Source organism: Dermacentor andersoni, chromosome 1 (genome assembly GCF_023375885.2).
Source record: "Dermacentor andersoni chromosome 1, qqDerAnde1_hic_scaffold, whole genome shotgun sequence".
Lineage (NCBI taxonomy): Eukaryota > Metazoa > Arthropoda > Arachnida > Ixodida > Ixodidae > Dermacentor > Dermacentor andersoni.
In genome coordinates, this window is record NC_092814.1 from 2,688,590 (window position 1) to 2,709,101 (window position 20,512).

Consider the following 20,512-nt stretch of genomic DNA (forward strand, 5'->3'; position numbering starts at 1 on the left):
GATAACAGGGATGCGTTTTGGCATTACTTTCCCAGAAGCACGAGGTGCTAATTTAATAATTGATACAGGTCATCACGTGATATCTTACGATGGATGCAGGCATACAAGAGTAGAGCCTTCAGCACATGATTCAGTGGAGGTTGAAACAGTCAACATAGCGATGACCTCCCTTGCAATAATAGTCGATTTTTTTGCATTTTAATGGTGCTGCATGATATGCGCAGGGATAGGTTTGTTACCAGCTTCTGTCCTATCATGATATAGGGCCTCCCTCTGCTTCCCGAATGCGACTTGCCCCATATTTATTGCGGAGCTCATCTCGTATGTCAGTGGAATATACGATATACAAAATCTTGGTCGTTTTCTGTTTGCTCCCACTTTCCAATTTGCAATGAACTCGCGCGATAAACAATCTGGATTTATATAGCTCTTGATAAAATATCTAACTAGTTTTTCATTTACCTGCATTTACCGTAAGACTGTTCGATATTCATTTAATGTTATGACAGCATCCTTGTCATTTTTGTCGGTGGCAAGGAAGGCAACGGGAGAGAAAATATTAACGTTGATTGAATTGTTAGTTTTTATACCGTCAACCGTGTGCGACACGTTTTAGTAAAGATTGAAATGTTCTGTCGAAGTAAGGTAGAAAAAAGTTGGCAGTCACTTTAGCATACGCTAACGAGGATCAAGGCGAAAGCCTGCGCGCTCACGAAACATTCATCAAATGACTAGCATTGTCGTTCGAATGTGTTGCTTGCTATTACGTGTATTATCCCACAAAAGGTCATAGGTTCGAGTGCCCATTTAACTCTTTCGTAATTAACTGTGCCTTAATTAACTTCGCCTTATTTAACAGCAAAGGTGGGTTCGACTCCCACATGGTCGTGCGTTCGACAATCAGCAGTGGCACCATAAATTTTGGCCCCAGCAAATGTAGAAGGTTCCACTCCCACCAAAGCTCGGGGTTTGGAGTGCCCATTTAACTCTATCGTAATTAAATGTGCCTTAAGTAGCACCAAAGCTCATGCATTCAACTCTCACCAACAGCCGTGGTTTCGACCATCAATGGTGGCACCATAAATATTAGTCCCACCAAATGAAGAGGGTTTGACTCCAACCAGAGCTCGTGGGTTCGAGGGCCCCTTTAACTCTTTCGTAATTAACTGTGCCTTACTTAACTTCGCCTTGATCAACACCAAATGTGGATTTGACCATCAATGATGGCACCTAAATTTTGGTCCAACGAAATGTCGAGGGTTCAACTCCCGGCAAAGCTCATGGGTTCTAGTGCGCATTTAACTCCATCGTAATTAAGTGTACCTTCATTAACTTCCCCTTAATTAACCCCGAAGGTCTTGCGTTCGACTCCCACCAATGGGGGTGGGTTCGACGATCAGTTGTGGCACCATAAATTTTGGCCCCAGCAAATGTCGAGTGTTCAACTCTCACCAAAGCTCGTGGGTTCGAGTGTCCATTTAACTGTGCCTTACTTAACTTCGCCATAATTAACACCAAAGGTCGTGGGTTCGACTCCCACCAAAGGTCGTGAATTCGAGTCCCACAAGTGGTCAGGTGGCTCGATTTTGGTACTATTGAATTTTGGTGCCATAGCACCGGACGGTCAATTTTGCGATAGCGCCGGGCAGCGGATTTTCGACCCATGAGCCACGTAATGCTTTAGCCCTTAAATGATCATAGGTGCTCTAAGAACAAGTATTTCTTACCAGCACACTCATACGTATAGGGTATTTTGAAAAGTACAGCTGCATTCATCTTCGTAAGTTGCTAGAAAGATGCATTGTGTCTACAATGTTATGCATTACTAATTTACGGCATTGTTTTTCCGAAACTTACGTACAATAATCAAATTCGGCTAGCAAACACAAACATAATAAAATTAAGTAAGCTGCGCGCAGCAGTTCTTGCAATGTCCAGCGTTCCTCCAATACTGGTAATGAATGGATCAAAAACATCATGCTGCTGAAGAAAAAAACTCAAATGTGTTCGACTTCTCAACCCGCTTTTTAGCAAAATGCCATACCAAGAAGGATGGTATATTTTTTCTTTAATCAATTACGAATGAAATGGTGCTGTACTTTTATTAGTAAAGGGATGGCGCTTGGTTAATATTCTTGAATTTTGGCAAAGTGCTAGCCTTGTTTCACATACTGTAGACCGTGGTTGTATCAAGCCCCCTTTGTGCGATAGGCAATTATTCTTGACGGCCCAACTTCCTACTCCTCGTCGGCAGGGTTTCGGCGGTACAAGGACAAGCAGAAACATGAAAACGCGCTGTTGAATAACAAGTACAACAAAGTTTATTGCTACTAGAGGGTTTGGTGGGAAGCAGGCTAGTTACGACTGTTTGCTGGGTCATGACCCGGAATTAGGTTGATGATAGTGATAATCTTTTGGCATCCCCTTTGAAAGGAGGAGACAAATCGTACCTTGGGTTACTCAGGTAGACGAATGCTTTTCCTTATAGCATTCTTGTATACCACTATCTACCTTGTACCGCTGCCTGTGCCTGTACTGCATTCCGCCGTAGGTTTCTTCTGTTTTTTTCCACCATAAACTCTAAACGTGTCTTGCTTATCTCTACTGCTTAGCGGTTGATACTTTCGTCTATATAAATCCAAGTGCTTCTGGTACCTTACGTGCTGGTCTCGGCGGTTGAATTCCTTCGCATTCCATCAGGGCGTGCTCAAAGCATGCACAGATGCCTCATCTATTTGCGAATATTTTCTGCGGTATGTTTTTGCCCTTAGGCAACCAGCTCGAGCCTCAAATAGCAAGGCACTGCCCTTTGTCTTAGCGTAGAGATTTTCTCTTCTCACTTATTTTTTCTCGTGATGGTAAATCTCCGTGATCCTTTTTGTTTCCATTCTTTGCATCCAATCAACTGTCTCTGCTTCTCTCACTTTTTTCCTGATGACACCTGGTTGTCTATTTGCAGTTTCAACTACCCTGTACTTGGTGGCCAGATTTCTTCATCTTCCTTCATTCTGTGTCCACGCTTTTCAAGTACAGATAATTGCTTACTCTACCTCCCTGTTAATTTTCATCCATGTTCCTGAGTCTTTGGTCAAAACTAATTTTGCTCAATGTTTCTCTCATTTCAAAAGAGGCCCAACCCAACCCTACACTACCTCATTCGTGATTTTACTGTGAGATCCCAAAGCCAACCGGTGTACCAATCTTAGATTAACATCCAACCCAGACGAGATATGCGATTTTATGCGTAGAATGTCACTTGCGAACGTTAGTGCCATATTTCACGCACCACCTTATACTTCTTGTGGCCTCACAGTGCTCTGCGTTTCATCATTGCAGCATTCCGCTTCCCCCTTATTTTCAGCTTCTCTTGATGGGTGCTTCTTTGCTTCGTTTAAGCAACCGTTGAGGTACTTATATTGCTTGACAATAAGTATCACTTGCTGTTGTATTAAAACCACGGAATTACTCGTCTCTTCATTAAAGATAATAATTACCGATTTCTCGGTGCGAAACATGAGGCCTATATTTGTCGCTGCGTTGCCACAGACATTCGCAAGCGTCTGTAAATCTCTCTCCCTTCCCGCTATGTCGTCCGCATACATCAGTCCAGGGAGCTTCTGTTGCACCATTTGTCAATTACGCATGTAGGATCAATCAAACCCTAATTCGCTTTTTCCAGTCGTCTTTTTCTGCCCTTAACATAAAGCGTGAACAACAGTGGAGAGAGAGGACATCCTTGCATCAGTCCTTCGTGAATTCCCACCAATTATATACCTCTTCGACCTTCCCATGCAACTTCCACTCGGATGTCTCTATATGTCTTCGACAGCTCCATGAAATCGTCTTCTACGGTTTCGTCCTTAAGAATATCCCATAACATTTCCCTCTTTACGTTGTCATAGGCTGTTAATATGTAGAAATTCTATGCATAGATGCATATTTTGAGTTACTGAAATCTCTATGCATGGAGTTTGTACAAACATATTATCCTCCCTGATGATATCTACAATTCACCCACGGCCCTCAGTCCCCAGCAGCTGCGGAGCACCTGATCAAGGCGGTGGTCAGACCTGTAACGCAGAAGAGGGGGCTAAGAATCTTTTGGTCCGGAGGGGCCGCCAATGGAAACTGACCCTGTGAACCTTTAACAGCCGAACTCTGTCGAGTCAGACTAGCTTAGCAGGACTCTTTGAGGAACTATCAGGGGTTGTTTCGGACATTATCGGCCTTAGTGAGATTAGAACTGGTGTAGCTTATATATTGCTAAATAACTGCTATGTCCTCTGGTATAGAGGTCTCCCTGATAAGAAGCAATACGGGGTAGGATTCCTAATCCATAAGGACATAGCGGGCAACATTGACGAATTCTACGGCATTAATGAGAGGGTAGCAGTAGTCGCAATCAAACTCAATAAAAGGTATAGATTAAAGATAGTACAAACCTACGCTCCAACATCCCGTCACGACGATGAGGAAGTAGATCAGTTTCATGAAGTTGTTGAATTAGCGATGAGAAAAGTGTAAACTCGGCATACAGTAGTAATGGGTGACTTCAATGCAAAAGTGGGGAGAAGGCAGGCGGGTGAACAGGCAGTTGGCAACGACGTCATCCATTCTAGAAACGCTAGAGGAGGGATGCTGGTAGAATTCGCAGAAAGGAATAAACCGAGAATAATGAACACCTTTTTTAGGAAACGTAGCGACAGAAAGTGGACCTGGAAAAGCTCTAATGGTGAAACAAGAATCAAAATTGATTTCATACTTTCTGCCGATCCCAGCATAGTACAGGATGTAGAAGTGATAGGTAGGGTGAAGTGCAGGTATCATAGGTTACTGAGGGCTAGAATTCACCTCAATTTGAACAGCGAAAGAGTAAAATTAGTCAAGAAGAAACAGGTCAACTTAGAGACAGTAAGGGTAAAAGCAGACAAATTTAGGCTGGTACTTCCAAACAAATATGCAGCCTTAGAAGGGAGGGACGATGATGATGATGACATACAGGTAATGAATGAAACCGTAACGAGGCTGGCTTCAGAGGAAGCAGTTGAAATCGGAGGCAAGGCAACAAGGCAACCAGTGGGCAAGCTCTCCCAAATAACAAAGGACCTAATAAATAAACGACAAAGAATGAAAGTGTCCAACTCAAGAGATAAGATCCAATTCGCGGAACTGTCAAAAGTGATCAACAAAGCGAAAATAAGCGACATTAAAAATTATGACGTGAGAAGGACTGAAGAAGCCGTAAAATATAGACGCAGCATGAAAGCAGTGAGAAGGAACCTTGGCATAGGACAAAGCAAGATGTATGCACTGAAAGATAAGCAGGGTAATATCATCAGCAATCTCGAAGATATAATAAAAGCAGAGGAAGAATTCTATACTGACCTGTAATGACCCGGACAGTACCTAGGTGACTCGGGAGTACTCCATTCGAAACAGTTATGAACAACATACGGAAACTCCTCCTATAACTAGAAATAAAGTCAGAAGGGCCTTGCAAGACATGAAACGGAGAAAAGCCGCAGGAGAAGATGGCATAACAGTCGATTTAATCAAAGATGGAGGAGACATAATGGTAGAAAAACTGGCGGCTTTCAATACGAAGTGTCTATCGACTGCAAGGGTCCCAGAAAACAGGAAGAATGCAAACTTCATACTAATCCACAAAAAGGGAGACGTTAAAGAACTGAAAAATTATAGGCCCATTAGCGTACTTGCAGTATTATACTCTATGCTACTATACTCTATGCCAGTATAGAAACTCTATGCCCCCAGGCATAGAGTTTCTAACTAAGTACTCTAGAGGGAAATGGAGCGCTAGTCTCTACGGGGGCTCACCTGAGCGTTGCCTCAACCTACATGGGAATGATGGGAAGTACAGGCTTCGGATTGACTTCGATCTTTAGATTAGCGGCGTTTGCTTGCGACGGTGTGAACGAAGCTATGCTCAAGTATTACCGCGTAAAATTTAATTTTATTTCTGAAGTATCTTATATAATGTACAACACGTTACATAAACTCTATGTGACTTTGAGATTGCAGCACGGTTTACTATGGTTTATCACCAGGGCCCGCCAGGGTATGCATTCTTGTGCGATTCTGTTCCTGATTTAACACCACAGAATAATAATTTATGTATTTCTACAAGAGCAATAACAGCCGTGCATGTACGTATATAAAAATACTCAAGTATTTATGAAAATAAAATTTGTATTGTGAGAAAGTGTTGTACCCTTGAGAGGAATGCTACAGCTGTCGTCTGCTACCGCGCCTGCTCTCTGCGAACGCAACACTTTTCTCGCAGACGACAGGCACTTGCGAACTCTCTCGCTCTTTCGAAAGGTTGCGTGAGCTGTTACGATAGCTGAACGTGTTCAGGTACTTTTAAGCACATCTGCGGCAGTGCTAGCTAGGACGCTTGTGGCTTCCTACGAGTATGCTTCATCGTATTGTATATTGACATGCCGCTTGCGAAGCGTTACGGCGTGGCTTTGCACTTGCTCATTTTACGACACTAGACTACAGCCAGGAAGGAGCAACCTTTCCTACCACAAGTGAGTTTGTGTTCTCAAAGTATTAAAACTCGCATTTCAATGAGCACATAAACGAGCAATGCATATTGAAGCCCTCAATAAAATTTGATTGTCAAGCCACTAGAAGTACAACTGTCTATGTCTTGTATCACTAGTGCGTTCTTTTTCCTATTCTGAAGTTTCATAAAGCACGTAACGCTACAGTGCCAACCTAACACACTTGACAAACCAAGATCCAAACGGTCAAAGCATGTTCTTTTTACGTTTACGATGCCGTCGCTTTCTCGTCTGGGCTTCGACACAACACCGCGACACGAACGTCGTCCCAGCCGCTAGACCAGTGCGCTATCTCCACTTCGAGCGACGAACCAAGGCAGAGAGCTTTGCGTTGCACTGTCCCACTGCAGGCTATAGCAATTGCGCTTCGAGCGAAACCAAAACTGCGAAAGAGTACTTGCAGACTAGTCAGCAGAATGCCAATCCGTAGCCTGTACTTCCCATGATGGATCGCAGCGCCAGATTTCCCTCCAGTTATGCCAATATCTGTGCATTCCAGCTAAACGGAAATTGCGTGACGAGCGCCGATTTCTCCCCTGGGGCTTGGTAGGCCAAAGTCCGGGAGGAACAACGCGAAGAAAAAAATACGCATGCATTTATAATAAAGCAATGAAGAAACTAGGCTTTTTAAGGCGATCAGTAGGAAACGCTTCACCTGGAATAAAACTTTTGGCATGTAAAACATTTATCCAACCCATTCTAGAATACGCTGCGATTGTTTGGGATCCGTACACACAAACCAACATCACTAAAATCGAAGAAGTCCAAAGAAAATTAGCCAGGTTTATTTTCAATTCCTACAGCTGGCGCACATCCCCATCATCTCTTCTAGAAGCTGTAGAACTGGAAAACCTTGCAATAAGGCGTTACCGGGACAAAATGAAAATTTTCTTTTTACTCTATAGCAGTCAATTAGAAATAGATAAAACATTACATATTCTACCGGCTAGCCACCGCTGCACGCGCTCTTATCACAACAAAAAGGTTAGAGATTTTTCCTGCAGGACCAACGCATTTGAAAACGCCTTTTTCCCGCGCACGATTTCCGAAAGGAACGCATTACGTACCCCAAACGTTGACTGTCCAACCGTTTCATCATTTCTTTCTGCACTTTGCGAATAAGCCATAGCGTTGATCCCTCGTTTTTACCCGTCAAATCATGATTGTGAAAAGGTTTCTCTTATGCTGTTTGTTATGCACATTCTTGTTCTGTCTCTGCTATCTTGTTTAAACTCATTTCATACTTGCGTTTTGTTCCAAATGCCCACTCCTGCCTAAGGCTTGGTAACAAGGCTGGCAGTACGTGAAAAATAAGTAAATAAAGCCTGCTGCTATGGCAATGCTTTTGCTTTGATGCGCGAAGGGGAAGCGCCATCTCGTCTGCTACAGCGCTCGACGAGCAGACGACTTTCTCTGCAGGCGCCAACAGAAAACAAGACTACTTGCATGTATTTTTTCAGAGTGATTTCCTCTTTCAGATCCTGTTTTCGACACCCCTCGGCGCCTAATTTTCTTGTAATAACATGTGTGCAACGCACCTCTGTGACAACTTATTTTTCTGTTCGAGATGCGCGAACCAGCACGGCATGGCGCGCAGCTATTTTGTTGCTGCGAAACATAAGTAGGCAGAACAATGTGGTTTTGTCACTGTTTTTATTAGCAACCTATCGCGCAGCAAGGCATTCAATACACAACACAATAATGTAGAGCTGAGTATAGTACAAATGGAAGCATTCTGTACTACGATCATACATGCATAAGACAGCTTGCTACACTTCCTCATATACAGAATATTGGTACAGAGCCAGTGTTTGTTTGCTGTGCACAACACAACTCTACGAAATCAGTTTGTGTCGAAACAGTTATTTGTAAATAATAAAAAGAATAACAAGAGCACGAGATTCACATTTTTTGCATTCCAGTAAAACAACTGCCTTTTTTTATTCCAGACAACACGTATACTTGCTAGTTCAAAAAACATGATATACCTACTAAATTTTCTGCATAGCTCTACTTTAGCGAATGGGCCGATAAATATTTAGCAAATTATATTTAAAACGTCTAAGAGCTTTCTGCATATTTAGTTTTGTTTCGCGCTACAACATGTAAGACTACTAGAGCTTCATTCCGATCTGTAACATTGCGAACAAGGTATCATTGCGAAATTCCTCACGAGCATATTGCAGATGTTTCTGAAAATTTGTAACGCACTTGGTTTGTTTTGTCGTCACCTAGGCATCAATGGCACATTTCTAAGGAAATAACAAATAGCACCAAGGTTGTTTCGTTTTTGTTTTTTGTCGAGAAACAGTAAACGCAAGAGGAGCATTTGTCAAACGGTGGTTGATCGTCAGTTGAGGTATCGCAAGGACGGAGTGATGCACAAATGTATCATTGAATGCGTTGCTTTGGGACATGGATAAATATTTTTAAAAGCAACGCAAGTCGGCTGCATTCAACGCATCAGAGGAACCTGCTCAGAACATTTATTTTTTAATGGTTTTCAAGACGTTCCTGTAATCGGCTGAACGTACATTATGCACTGTTTTTAACAGAGCTCAGAGGCTTTGCCTCATACGGCCTGTTTAAAGCAGAGGACAGGTGTCAGAGCTTATTTTACGAGTTTAATCATTCGCTGGAGGTCATCCGTCATGAGAATTTTGATGTCAACTCACTAAGAAGACGAAAGCATTCCAACTTTTCGAGAACACTGGCTTCTGGCACAGCATGCTTTCTTTGCTTGTTAAAATTATTCATGGCTTTGCCGGAAGGAACCCAGCCGGAAGGAGTGCACTCCTGTTTCAGCGTCTATATCAGTGCAGTGGTCACTCCGCACAAGTGCGCGACCAGGTCAGCGTGCTGCAGGAAACATTTCTTCGTGCCCTTCCTATGGCGGTAATGGAGTGCCAACTGACTCCGCAAGAGTTGGTACAATTCTAGGCTCACATGATACATCAACTTTTCTAGTGTTTGCCCGTGGTAATTTAATTTAGCTCTTTAATTTCGCTGAGCTGCGATACCTTTGTGTATCATTCCTCAGTCGGATGATGACGTCCGCGGTCTCTGGTGAGTATATTTCCCCCTTTTGGCTTGGCTGCGCCGGTGTATCTTGTTGTACTAGTTACACGCAGACACACAGGTGTTCTGTCTATACTTGAGTGTCATGTTCCATTGTAAAGCGAATTCCATTGGTGGCAAATGCGTGCCATATCACATCGCATTTATGGAAACACGACTTGAGCAGCCAGTTCATTATCATATTTCTAGCAAATGTGACAAAAAGCACAACTGTTAAGTAGTACTTTCAATTCACACAGGTCCTTTCTGATTATAGTTTGTTGCGGGATTTCAAGTAGAAAGATGCCTGCAAATTTGAATAAGCAATGTTCCAAGTTTTAATGCTTCTTTATATTGAAGTAACATGTTCAGCATTGCTCGTTTCTCAGTAGCTAGCTGGGAATACCTGGCATCATTCTTTTAGAGCAAGTTTTCTTGATCGATGAAGGTTCTTGATTCATCTTGTATGGATTAGCTAATTGAGCATATTATTTACTTGGGCTTCATTTTTCTGTCAAATACCCATAAGAGGAGAACTAACTACCAATAGTTTAAAACTGCTGGGTAGCTGAGCGTTGCAATTTCTGCTCCGGAAAAATTTCTGTCAAAGTGGCAAACCACACTTGGGGAGGGCAGCGCGCGGAAGGACGTGGTCTTGCCGTGTCGTCTGCTGGAGCGCCGAGCGCGGCGCGTCTTTTTACGAAAGTGAATTCGCTCATGGTCGGCGAAAGCTGTTCCTACTTTCTGGCAGACGACGGGGAAGAGATGGCGCACTCCGTGCTCGTGGCATTTGCGCCGTGCCCTGTCAGTTGGTTTCGGTACGAAAATAATCAACTACAGAAGATTGGCAACCACTGACTTGTTTTCCTTACCTTCATCGGTCAGGGACCGCTCTTCTACTCCAACAGTCGGCGCAGCCGACCACAACAGCGAGGGCCGGCGTAGTTTCTTTCTGGGAAGTGGCTCGAGGAGAAGCTGCAGCCGTTGTGCATCTGCTGCCTTCTCAGCCCTGCCAGGACTCCCAATTTAGCGTCATTTCACCGTATGCTGCATCTGAAAAATGGTCAAAACACCGCGTGGCGATGATTAAAGGACACCTAAAGCAAAGTTCAAAGTTCAAAGAAGCGACCAAAAAATTTTCCTTTAGGCACAGGTTGAAAAGTGAAGCGCACCTCGGTCGTCACGCAAGTAACTACAACTTCTTGTAATTCAAAGCGCGAACGGTGACTGCTACGTAATTGGTTTTTCTTTTTTGGCGCGGGGGAGGGGCGACTTCTGGCGTGTTCATGAACATTAAAAGGCGGTAATTTCGCAGCAAAAAACTGGTCACCGAAATGGTCTCCAGCGTAACCAGTTTGTGCAGTCAGCGTTCAAATGCCTTCGCCAACTAAATGTCGCAAGGCTTTTACTCGTGGAAAAAAAAAAAAAAAGAAGCGCAGCCGCTAGCATATGCCGAAGCGAAATTTCTGTCGGCGCGCCAGCTAGCACCAATTGGCCCTTGTGAAACTTTCAACAAGTAACTTGAGTTTCTTACAATACATCATCGAAATGCGCCGCGGCAAACGGAACATTCACTTGAAAACAGGCGCGGAAGATCTTTCGTGCTGCAGCTGTTTTGATCAGGATAGCCGTTGTGTCTTTCTAACGACTGCACAAGAAGCCACGCCTCGTGCTCCGGAACAATCGCGCCGCTGCTCCTCGAGAGCAGCAGGCCTTTGCCGGGTCATTCGCACATAAACTCTTCACTGCACAGCGTGCGGGAAAACAGGCGCGTGCACAGAAGGCGCCAGCAGAATGGCAGCCGAAGCGATTAGAGCGCCGCCCGTAACAAAATGAAATTTCCACACAAAACTGGATCACCTGATTGCTGTGTAGAGCGACATGTGCGCAAATCCTCTGGGCGACGCTCTGTTGCCGAAACGGGCCTCGTCGCTCTTCAGGCACGGCCTCGAGAGCTCGCGAGATTGAGCCGCTTTCGTTCGCGCATACAACATGCGGCGACGATCTCATTGCCCTTGTACACTACGGAACCTCACGGCCGAAATGCGCCTGGAGTGTCTGTATATTTGCTATCCCAATAGAATGGTCTGTAGTGCGCGCCGTCCAGTGACAGCCGTGCAGATCTAGTTTGACATCGCTGCGCACTGATGCTCCCCTTGTATACTGCGATATTTTCGTTTGGTTTATTTGAAAGCGAGAAAAATCCAGGAAAACAGAAATATCGCAACATTCTCGCGCACATGATGTGGTCGTGCGCGTACAGTTTGCGTCGCCATCGCTTCCGATTAACGGCAACCTGCCAATGTCAATGTCAGCTTGAAGGAAGTTTCGAAATGTGCATCACGTCCAGTGTGCAATTATGCGGTGCTTGCTCCATATCCACCATGCTCTGGTCGCATGGAAGCTTCGCGCTACTGCGTATTCAGAAACGTTTCGTAGGCTGCGCAGCGAGTGAAGGCGCCATATTGCGTTTAGTGCAATTATATTGCTTTAACAGATGTAGTAACCTTCGGACCCTTCTGCATGGCTTGTTTTCCCGGCGGCAAGCCATGGTGACAAATGTCATTTGAAGAATTCGGACCAAAAAATGCTATATTCTAGCGAAATTTGAGCGCCACGAAATCAGCGGCACGAGGGAAATATATTTTTGTTGTCAAAAAATGAAATGACAGGCCACTGTTCGCGTGCCCAGAACGGTTGTGCAGTCAGTGTCGTTGGCGGAGTTGGGAACCCTGCGGCCGAAAGCCTTTGTAAATGCGATCTTTCCAGCATGCCGACTGGAGCGATATTTTTCCCGCATAGAGTGGCCACATGAAAACAATGGCCAATCATTCATAAATTGGTTTTTTTTTGTTATAAAGCACGTGAAGGTGGTCTGTTAATTATGGGACTCCCTCGTGTAAGCATTTCTTTTGTCTTATTGAGGTGCATGCACTTTCGTTTCGCAGGAGTCGGAGTCGAGGCCGTACCCCAAGGCTGTCTTCTTCATCATCGGCAACGAGTTCTGCGAGCGATTTTCCTACTATGGCATGCGAAGTGAGTTCTTCTAGGAAAGCGTGCTTACTACGCGATTTGTGACTGGGATCAGAGCTTCGGACTTTTTTTGTAGTGGAGCACGAGATGGGACCGAGGCTCACATCAGCAGCCCCAAACAAAAAATACTAAAGAAGAGGTAAACCGAGTGTCCAGAGAACACAATGCCGCTGTACATTATGGTTGGAATGGATAGGCGAACTGATTATGCGGCCACCCATTTGGGCGACACAGATTCTACCGACGCAAGCTGGTCGGGCTCAGGCGAATGGACTGGACCGTGCTTGCGCCCACTCGTTTCGGATGGACGAGCCGCACTTGCCGTCTGCTCTGCACATTTCGTGGCTTCTCGCGACGAGGTTGCACAGCTTCTGTGGCGCCATTCCTGCCGCCAGTCGCGACGATTCTGCTGGCCATGACACGAGTAGGAAATATCAACGGCCATAAACGAGACCCTTTTATCGACCTTTTGAACTACGCACCTAGTGTTGGCGGCTGTTTAGCGAACGAAGTAACCTAATTATTCAAGGTCAAGTGTCACTGGAAAGCTCAAAGACACAATCAACGTTACACGTTGCGGATTAAAAAAGGACCCGCGTGTTCTACTGCGCCTGGCATTGCCTGATGCTTGCCGCAGTTTCAAGATTGGATGCAGCGAGAAACTGTGCACAAAGCGAATTGTATGTAATTATTTACTCGTTTATTAGTATATTAGAGTTGCCGCCCAAGCAGACATTGTCATAAATATGAAGAGTGTGATTAAAATGTTAACTATACCGTCCACAAAAATATTTGTCGCCTCCGCTTGCCTCCTTGCGGCATGTATATTTTATTTATTGTAAGAAAATGTATTTATTGATGAATACCTTGCAGTCCTTCAGGATGGGTAAGTGGGAAAACTACGGTTACATCAACGTAAAGCTAGTGTTATTCAACATGCAAAAAAAAAAATGGCTGTGTCTTAGCTAAGGTTAAGCCCAGGATGTGAAGCATACTAGCCTTTATTTTAGTTGTTGAACAACTGTTTAGCCTGGTGAACTGCTGTTGCTGGGCTATATTTGGTTCGGCTAGACGAAGAAACAACTCATGCGTTACTCTGCTTCGCCTTCAAGAGTGGAACGCGACAGCGTTCCCGTCGACCCGCCAAGGGGTGTAAGACAATGGGCTACGGCGCAGCGACTACGCGCCCCGCATTGGACGCGGTGAGCGTCGAGCAACGCAGCGTTCGGCGCGGCAACGAAATGTGCGCCTGAGCAAGCGACGCACGCCTGAGCCTTAGAAACAGCTCGTTTCTAAGGCAACACCGCATTCACTAGAGGCGCTTTTGTACCGCTTTGAAGCATCGTACTCGTGGCTCAGTGGTAGCGTCTCCGTCTCACACTCCGGAGACCCTGGTTCGATTCCCACCGAGCCCATCTTGCAAGAGTTGAGCCAAAGCCACCTAGAAAATCAGTCTCTGTAGCACGCCGCAACCTTCGCTTCTCATTCCAACAAGCAGCTCTGTCTCCAGGAGGCATCTCACCTCGTGAGTGTCTAGCAGAGGCAAGCGCAGCTGCTTATATACCGCCACGACGCCGCGAGCGACGGCGCGAGTTGGAGCCCTGTTTCTCCTCTGTCGTGACGTCATGGTGTCACGTGGTATTGAAGGCGACACCGCCGCGCCTGAGGAGCTGGGGTGAGCTCTCGTAATATGCTTCGCATAAAAACCATCAACGTAGCAAAAGCACCATTCGCACAACGTAATGGCGTGCAAGATTAATACAGTCAATGCAAAAAGTACAATTGAACTGAAAACTAAACGCAGCAAAAGGTGTATGTGGTAAGTGTACTCACAAACATTACACGATGATAATCTTGTAGACAGCGTACAGCGCGGCAATTGCCCCATCAATTGCTCAATCATCATCATCATCGTCAGGCTGGTTACGCCCACTGCAGGGCAAAGGCCTCTCCCATACTTCTCCAACTACCCCGGCCATGTACTAATTGTGGCGATGGTGTCCCTGTAAACTTCTTAATCTCATCTGCCCACCGAACTTTCTGCCGCCCCCTGCTACGCCTCCCTTCCCCTGGAATCCAGTCCGTGACCCTTAATGACCATCGGTTATCTTCCCTCCTCATTACATGTCCTGCCCATGCCCATTTCTGTTTCTTGATTTCAGCTAAGATGTCATTAACTGGTGTTTGTTCCCTCACCCAATCTGCTTTTTACTTATACCGTAACGTTATACCCATCATTCTTTCCAAAGCTCGTTGCGTCGTCCTCAATTGAAGCAGAACCCTTTTCGTAAGCCTCCAGGTTTCTGCCCCATACGTGAGTACTGGTAAGACACAGCTGTTATACACTTTTCTCTTGAGGGATAACGGTAACCTGCTGTTCATGATTTGAGAATGCCTGCCAAACACAACCCAGCCCATACTTATTCTTCTGATTATTTCAGTCTCATGATCCGTATCCGTGGTCACTACCTGCCCTAAGCAGATGTATTCCCTTACCACTTCCAGTGCCTCGCTACTTATCGTAAACTGCTGTTCTCTTCCGAGACTGTTAAACATTACTTTAGTTTTCTGCAGATTAATTTTTAGACCCACCCTTCTACTTTGCCTCTCTAGGTCAGTGAGCATGCATTGCAGTTGGTCCCCTGAGTTACTAAGTAAGGCAATATCATGAGCGAATCGCAAGTTACTAAGGTATTCTCCATGAATGCTATCCCCAATTCTTCCCACTCCGGATCTCTGATTACCTCCTGTAAACACGCTGTGAATAGCATTGGGGAGACCGTATCTCCCTGCCTGACGCCTTTCTTTATCGGGATTTTGTTGCTGTCTTTATGGAGGGCTACGGTGGCTGTGGAGCAGCTATAGATATCTTTCAGTATATTTACATATGGCTCATCTACACCCTGATTCCGTAATGCCTCCATGACTGCTGAGGTTACGACTGAATCAAACGCTTTTTCGTAATCAATGAAAGCTATGTATAAGGGTTGGTTATATTCCACACATTTCTCTATCACCGGATTGATAGTGTGAATATGGTCTATTGTTGAGTAGCCTTTACAGAATCCTGCCTGCTCCTTTGGTTGACAGAAGTCTAAGGTGTTCCTGATTCTATTTGCGATTACCTTAGTAAATACTTTGTAAGCAACGGACGGTAAGCTGATCAGTCTATGCTTTTACAAGTCGTTGGCGTCCCCCTTCTTATGGATTAGGATTATGTTAGCGTTCTTCCAAGATTCCGGTACGCTCGAGGTCATGAGGCATTGTGTATATAGGGTGCCCAGTTTTTCTAGAACAATGTGCCCACCATCCTTCAAGAAATCTGCTGTTACCTGATCCTCCCCAGCTGCCTTCTCCCTTTGCATAGACCCCAAGGCGTTCTTTACTTCTTCCGGCGTTACTTGTGGGATTTCTAATTCCTATAGACTATTCTCTCTCAAATTATCGTCGTGGCTGCTACTGGTACTGTATCAATCTCTATAGAACTCCTCAGCTACTTGAACTATCTCATCCATATTAGTCATGATATTGCCGGCTTTGTCTCTTAACGCATACATCTGATTCTTGCCTATTCCTAGTTTCTTCTTCACTGCTTTTAGGCTTCCTCCGTTCCTGAGAGCATGTTCAATTCTATCCATATTATAGTTCCTTATGTCAGCTGTCTTACGCTTGTTGATTAACTTAGAACCTTCTGCCAGTTCTATTCTAGCTGTAGGGTGAGAGGCTTTCATACATTGGCACTTCTTGATCAGATTTTTCGTCTCCTGCGATACCTTACTGGTTGCCTGTCTAACCGTGTTACCACCGACTTCTATTGCACACTCCACAATGATGCCCATAAGATTGTCGTTCATTGTTTCAACACTAAGGCCCTCTTCCTGAGTTAAAGCCGAATACCTGTTCTGTAGCTTGATCCGGAATTCCTCTTACGGCTAACTCATTGATTGGCTTCTTATGTACCAGTTCCTTCCGTTCCCTCCTCAAGTCTAGGCTAATTCGAGTTCTTACCATCATATGGTCACTGCAGCGCACCTTGCCGAGTACGTCCATATCTTGTATGATGCCACGGTTAGCGCAGAGTATGAAGTCTCATTTCTAGTCTCGCCATTCGGGCTCCTCCACGTCCACTTTCGGCTAACCCGCTTGCGGAAGAGGGTATTCATTATCCGCATATTATTCTGTTCTGCAAACTCTACTAATAACTCTCCCCTGCTATTCGTAGAGCCTATGCTATATTCTCCCACTGACTTGTCTCCAGCCTGCTTCTGTCACCCATCAGTATAGTGTATTTTGTTTTGACTGTTCCTTTAGCCGATTCCAAGCCTTCATAAAAGCTTTCGACTTGCTGTTCATCATGACTGGATGTAGGGGCGTAGACCTCTTCGACCTTCAATTTGTACCTCTTATTAAGTTTCACAAGACCTGCCACGCTCTCGTTAATGCTATAGACTTCCTGTATGTTATCAGCTATATCCTTATTAATCAGGAATCCGACTCATAGTTCTGGTCTCTCCGCTAAGCCCCGGTAGCACAGGACGTGCCCGCTTTTTAGCACTGTATATGCTTCTTTTGTCCTCCTAACCTCACTGAGCCCTATTATATCCCATTTACTACCCTCCAATTCCTCCAATAACACTGCTAGACTCTGCCTCACTAGATAACGCTCTAACGTTAAAAGTTGCCAGGTTCAAATGCCAACGGCGGCCTGTCCCGTACTTGGCCACAGCCTCCTATAGGAATCCGGACAGGCCGCCATTGCTCAATCAGCTCAATGCAAAGAGCAAAAAATGAAGGAAAGAAGTATGAAAAGGCAACAAGTAAGCTCTGCCCTCTACGATAAGCTACATGTTCAGAGACAACGAATAGTGTGTGAGCCACAAATGATTTGCTTAGAAAAAATAAATTATTGGTCGTAACATGAAAACTACAAGATCATTCGATATAAGAATGGTGGAAAAGATCTCGAGAACTAGATGGTTGGCAGAATGTTCGAGGCAGAGCATTGACAACGCAATCGGCGTTGTCGAGGCTGATGAAAGAGCTGGCTTTCTGGGCCATTCGGGGCCGCAGCCTCGGCGCGACTGGTGGGTGCGCGCGTGCAGCTCGGAGGCGACTTTCCCAGCAGCGTGGCCGGTGCTGCGGGCCGACTATGTTCCGGTTAATGTTGAGGTCACTGAGCATGAGAAGAGTTGCGCATTCGCAAAAGGCTCCATTCGTAATAGTACAATTGCACGTGGCTGCTACTTTCGGTGCTCCTCAAGCGCACAGTGTGAGCACCGTCGAAATAGAAGCCAAATAAAGCAGCTGATCCTCCAGTCAGGACATACTGTACCGCAAAGTGACATTGGCCCGTACAGAGGTTGTTGTAGCACCCGCAAAGCTGAGACGCTAAGGTTCTCAGCCGGCGGTGCAAGACGACGAAAATAAAGTGTGGCGGCACGTACTAAATTGCAACAGGAAGTGTTCACTTATCTACTGCTTGTAAATGTATGTAGGCGCCTCAGGGAACACGTCAGTGCGCCTGAAAACCAAAATTGCAAGTGAGACCGAAAGGTGGCCGCCCACCTTGACGCGCGACTGCTGTTCAAATAGCTCACATCAAACACTGTCGCGTGCAGTCCTGACGGTACTGTGGAGCTGTGTGCGTACCAGCAGTGGGTCCTTTTCACTGTGCGAGAACGGCGTGCCTTGCATGCGCAGCGTGTGTGTCGGCAAGAGGGCTTTGCCATGACAAGAGTATTTCTTTCTTTCCAGCCATACTTACCTTATTCCTAATAAATGTGCTCATGTTTGAGGAGCACACGGCCAAGTCGGTGTACCACGGCTTCGTCATGGCGTGCTATTTTACCCCGGTGCTCGGGGCAATGCTTGCCGATTCTTATCTCGGAAAGTTTAGGTAAGTCAGTGCGTTGTCATCGCTTGCTGACGTCTCACCTTGTCAACGTGTCCTTGCAGAACGATCTTCTACATATCCATCGTGTACGCCGTCGGGAACATCACCCTTGCCGTGTCTGCTGTGCCCGCTCTCGTTGGCCACACGTGAGAACTTTTGCGCTTTCTTAGGCATCATTTGGACGCGACCAGGGTGTTGTTGCTCGTTTGTATATTCGCCGCTTCAATTTCCAATGAAAACGACCAGCAGAACCGTGTGGCTAACCCATTTGTTCGCATTAAGCAGCACCTTCCTTGCATTGAAAGATGCTGAAGCGGCGTGCGTCAGGGCACCAGCTGCGTCGCTACATCCACGGCAGTCAAGTGGATCGCTTGGCGAAAGAGCGCACACTGCGGCCGGAAGTGTCTAGCGACCGAATTTTTTTTTCTTCGGAGTCATACAGACACTATATAGGTCAGAGGTCACAAAAGGAACAACCCTATGTATAAGTGACTCGACTGGCCGGCACGGACAACGTGAACAAAAAAAAAAAGAACAACTAATCAAGACGCAGGGCGTACTCAACAACGAAGATAACAGGTGCAAAACTTTAAACAGAAGTACAGCTTAATAAATGCAGTAGACTACTACACAAATGAACACCAAATATTTGTAAAAATGCAAGATGATGAAACTAATAGAATATGCATAAACATGCCAACAAAGGTGCGCCTAATCAAACTTGTAAGAGGAGATACCTAATGTCCTTGTCGATAAAAGCGGAAGATGGTGCTGACGCACGGTAGAGATTGAGGAGCAGTTCAATAGAGAACAAATAGGGGTGTATGTGGTTTCAGAAACACACCTTAGAGACTCAGAAGAGCCGCCATGATTTAGAAATATGTTCGGAACGGTGCAACAGAACTAAATTGGAAAGAAAAGGAGTCGGAATGCTCATTCATCAGGGAGCCAAATGGAAAGGAATAAATTTAAAATGTGATGAGCATCTTTGGTTATCGGGCACAATAAGTGGAAAGAAAACTCGGCTGGGCGTAAAGTATTTGTGGACCGGAAATGATTACGCAGAAAAGAATCAAGAGTTAGTGGAATGCCTAAAGCCTGACAGTAAGGGTTTCGGTAATGACGCCGAAATTATCCTTTTAGGTGACGTGATTGCCCACATGCAGGATCTAGATGGCTACAACGAGAAGTCACTGCTAGATACTTGGGAGCAACATGACCTCGTTATCGTGAGTAGAGGACCTAAGTGTGAAGGGCAGACCACTTGGGAAGAGGGAAACCGGTAATCGACCATTGACTGTCTGATCACAGAAGGAATTCATGATAAGTTGAGAGAAATGGTCATTGATGAGGAAGGGTATACCAGCATAGAGAGTGACCATAAACGCATCATTTCAAAATGGGATATGTACTTAAGAGGAGAGCACGGAGTGCAATATGGCCAGTCCAAATTTGAACCCTGAGCAAATAACAAATATAGTCAGAGTCGAGGAAGAACTTGGCAAATGGCCAAGTAACGAGTGGGAATATAGTGAGCTTATAAGTGTAATAACAACAGAAATACGCAAAGAGAAACATGTTCGAAGGAAAGGAAAAAAGAAACCGGAAAGCTGGTGGAACAGGGACATACGATAAGCGACTGCCGAAAAACAGAAAGCATCACAAGAGCACAGGCAGGGCAAAAAAAAAAAAAAAAAACGCTGTTGGCGCAGGAAGAAGTAATGAGAAAATTGGAAATGTACAGGGAGAAAAAATCTATGGCTCAAATACTGGTTCAAGCAAATATAAAAGGTGAAATTGAACGCTGGTTGTTAGAAATACGGGAGAAAAAGAAGGCCGCACCTAGAATATTTTGGAACCACATAAAATTATTGGGCAGGAAGTCAACAACAATACAACATATCCTAGACGAAGATGCAAACAAACTGGAAGGGGAAGC

At 45.1% G+C, this 20,512-nt stretch overlaps 1 protein-coding gene across 1 annotated transcript in view; it reads left to right on the top strand.

Moving 5' to 3' along the window:
* Positions 1-20,512, top strand: part of LOC126545625 (solute carrier family 15 member 1) — an 809,365-nt gene that overhangs the window by 384,735 nt on the left and 404,118 nt on the right. The window contains exons 3-5 of the mRNA XM_072286047.1: positions 12,596-12,683; positions 18,435-18,576; positions 18,636-18,719. Of these exons, the coding sequence (XP_072142148.1) occupies positions 12,596-12,683; positions 18,435-18,576; positions 18,636-18,719 (314 nt within the window). The remainder of the gene's footprint in view (positions 1-12,595; positions 12,684-18,434; positions 18,577-18,635; positions 18,720-20,512) is intronic.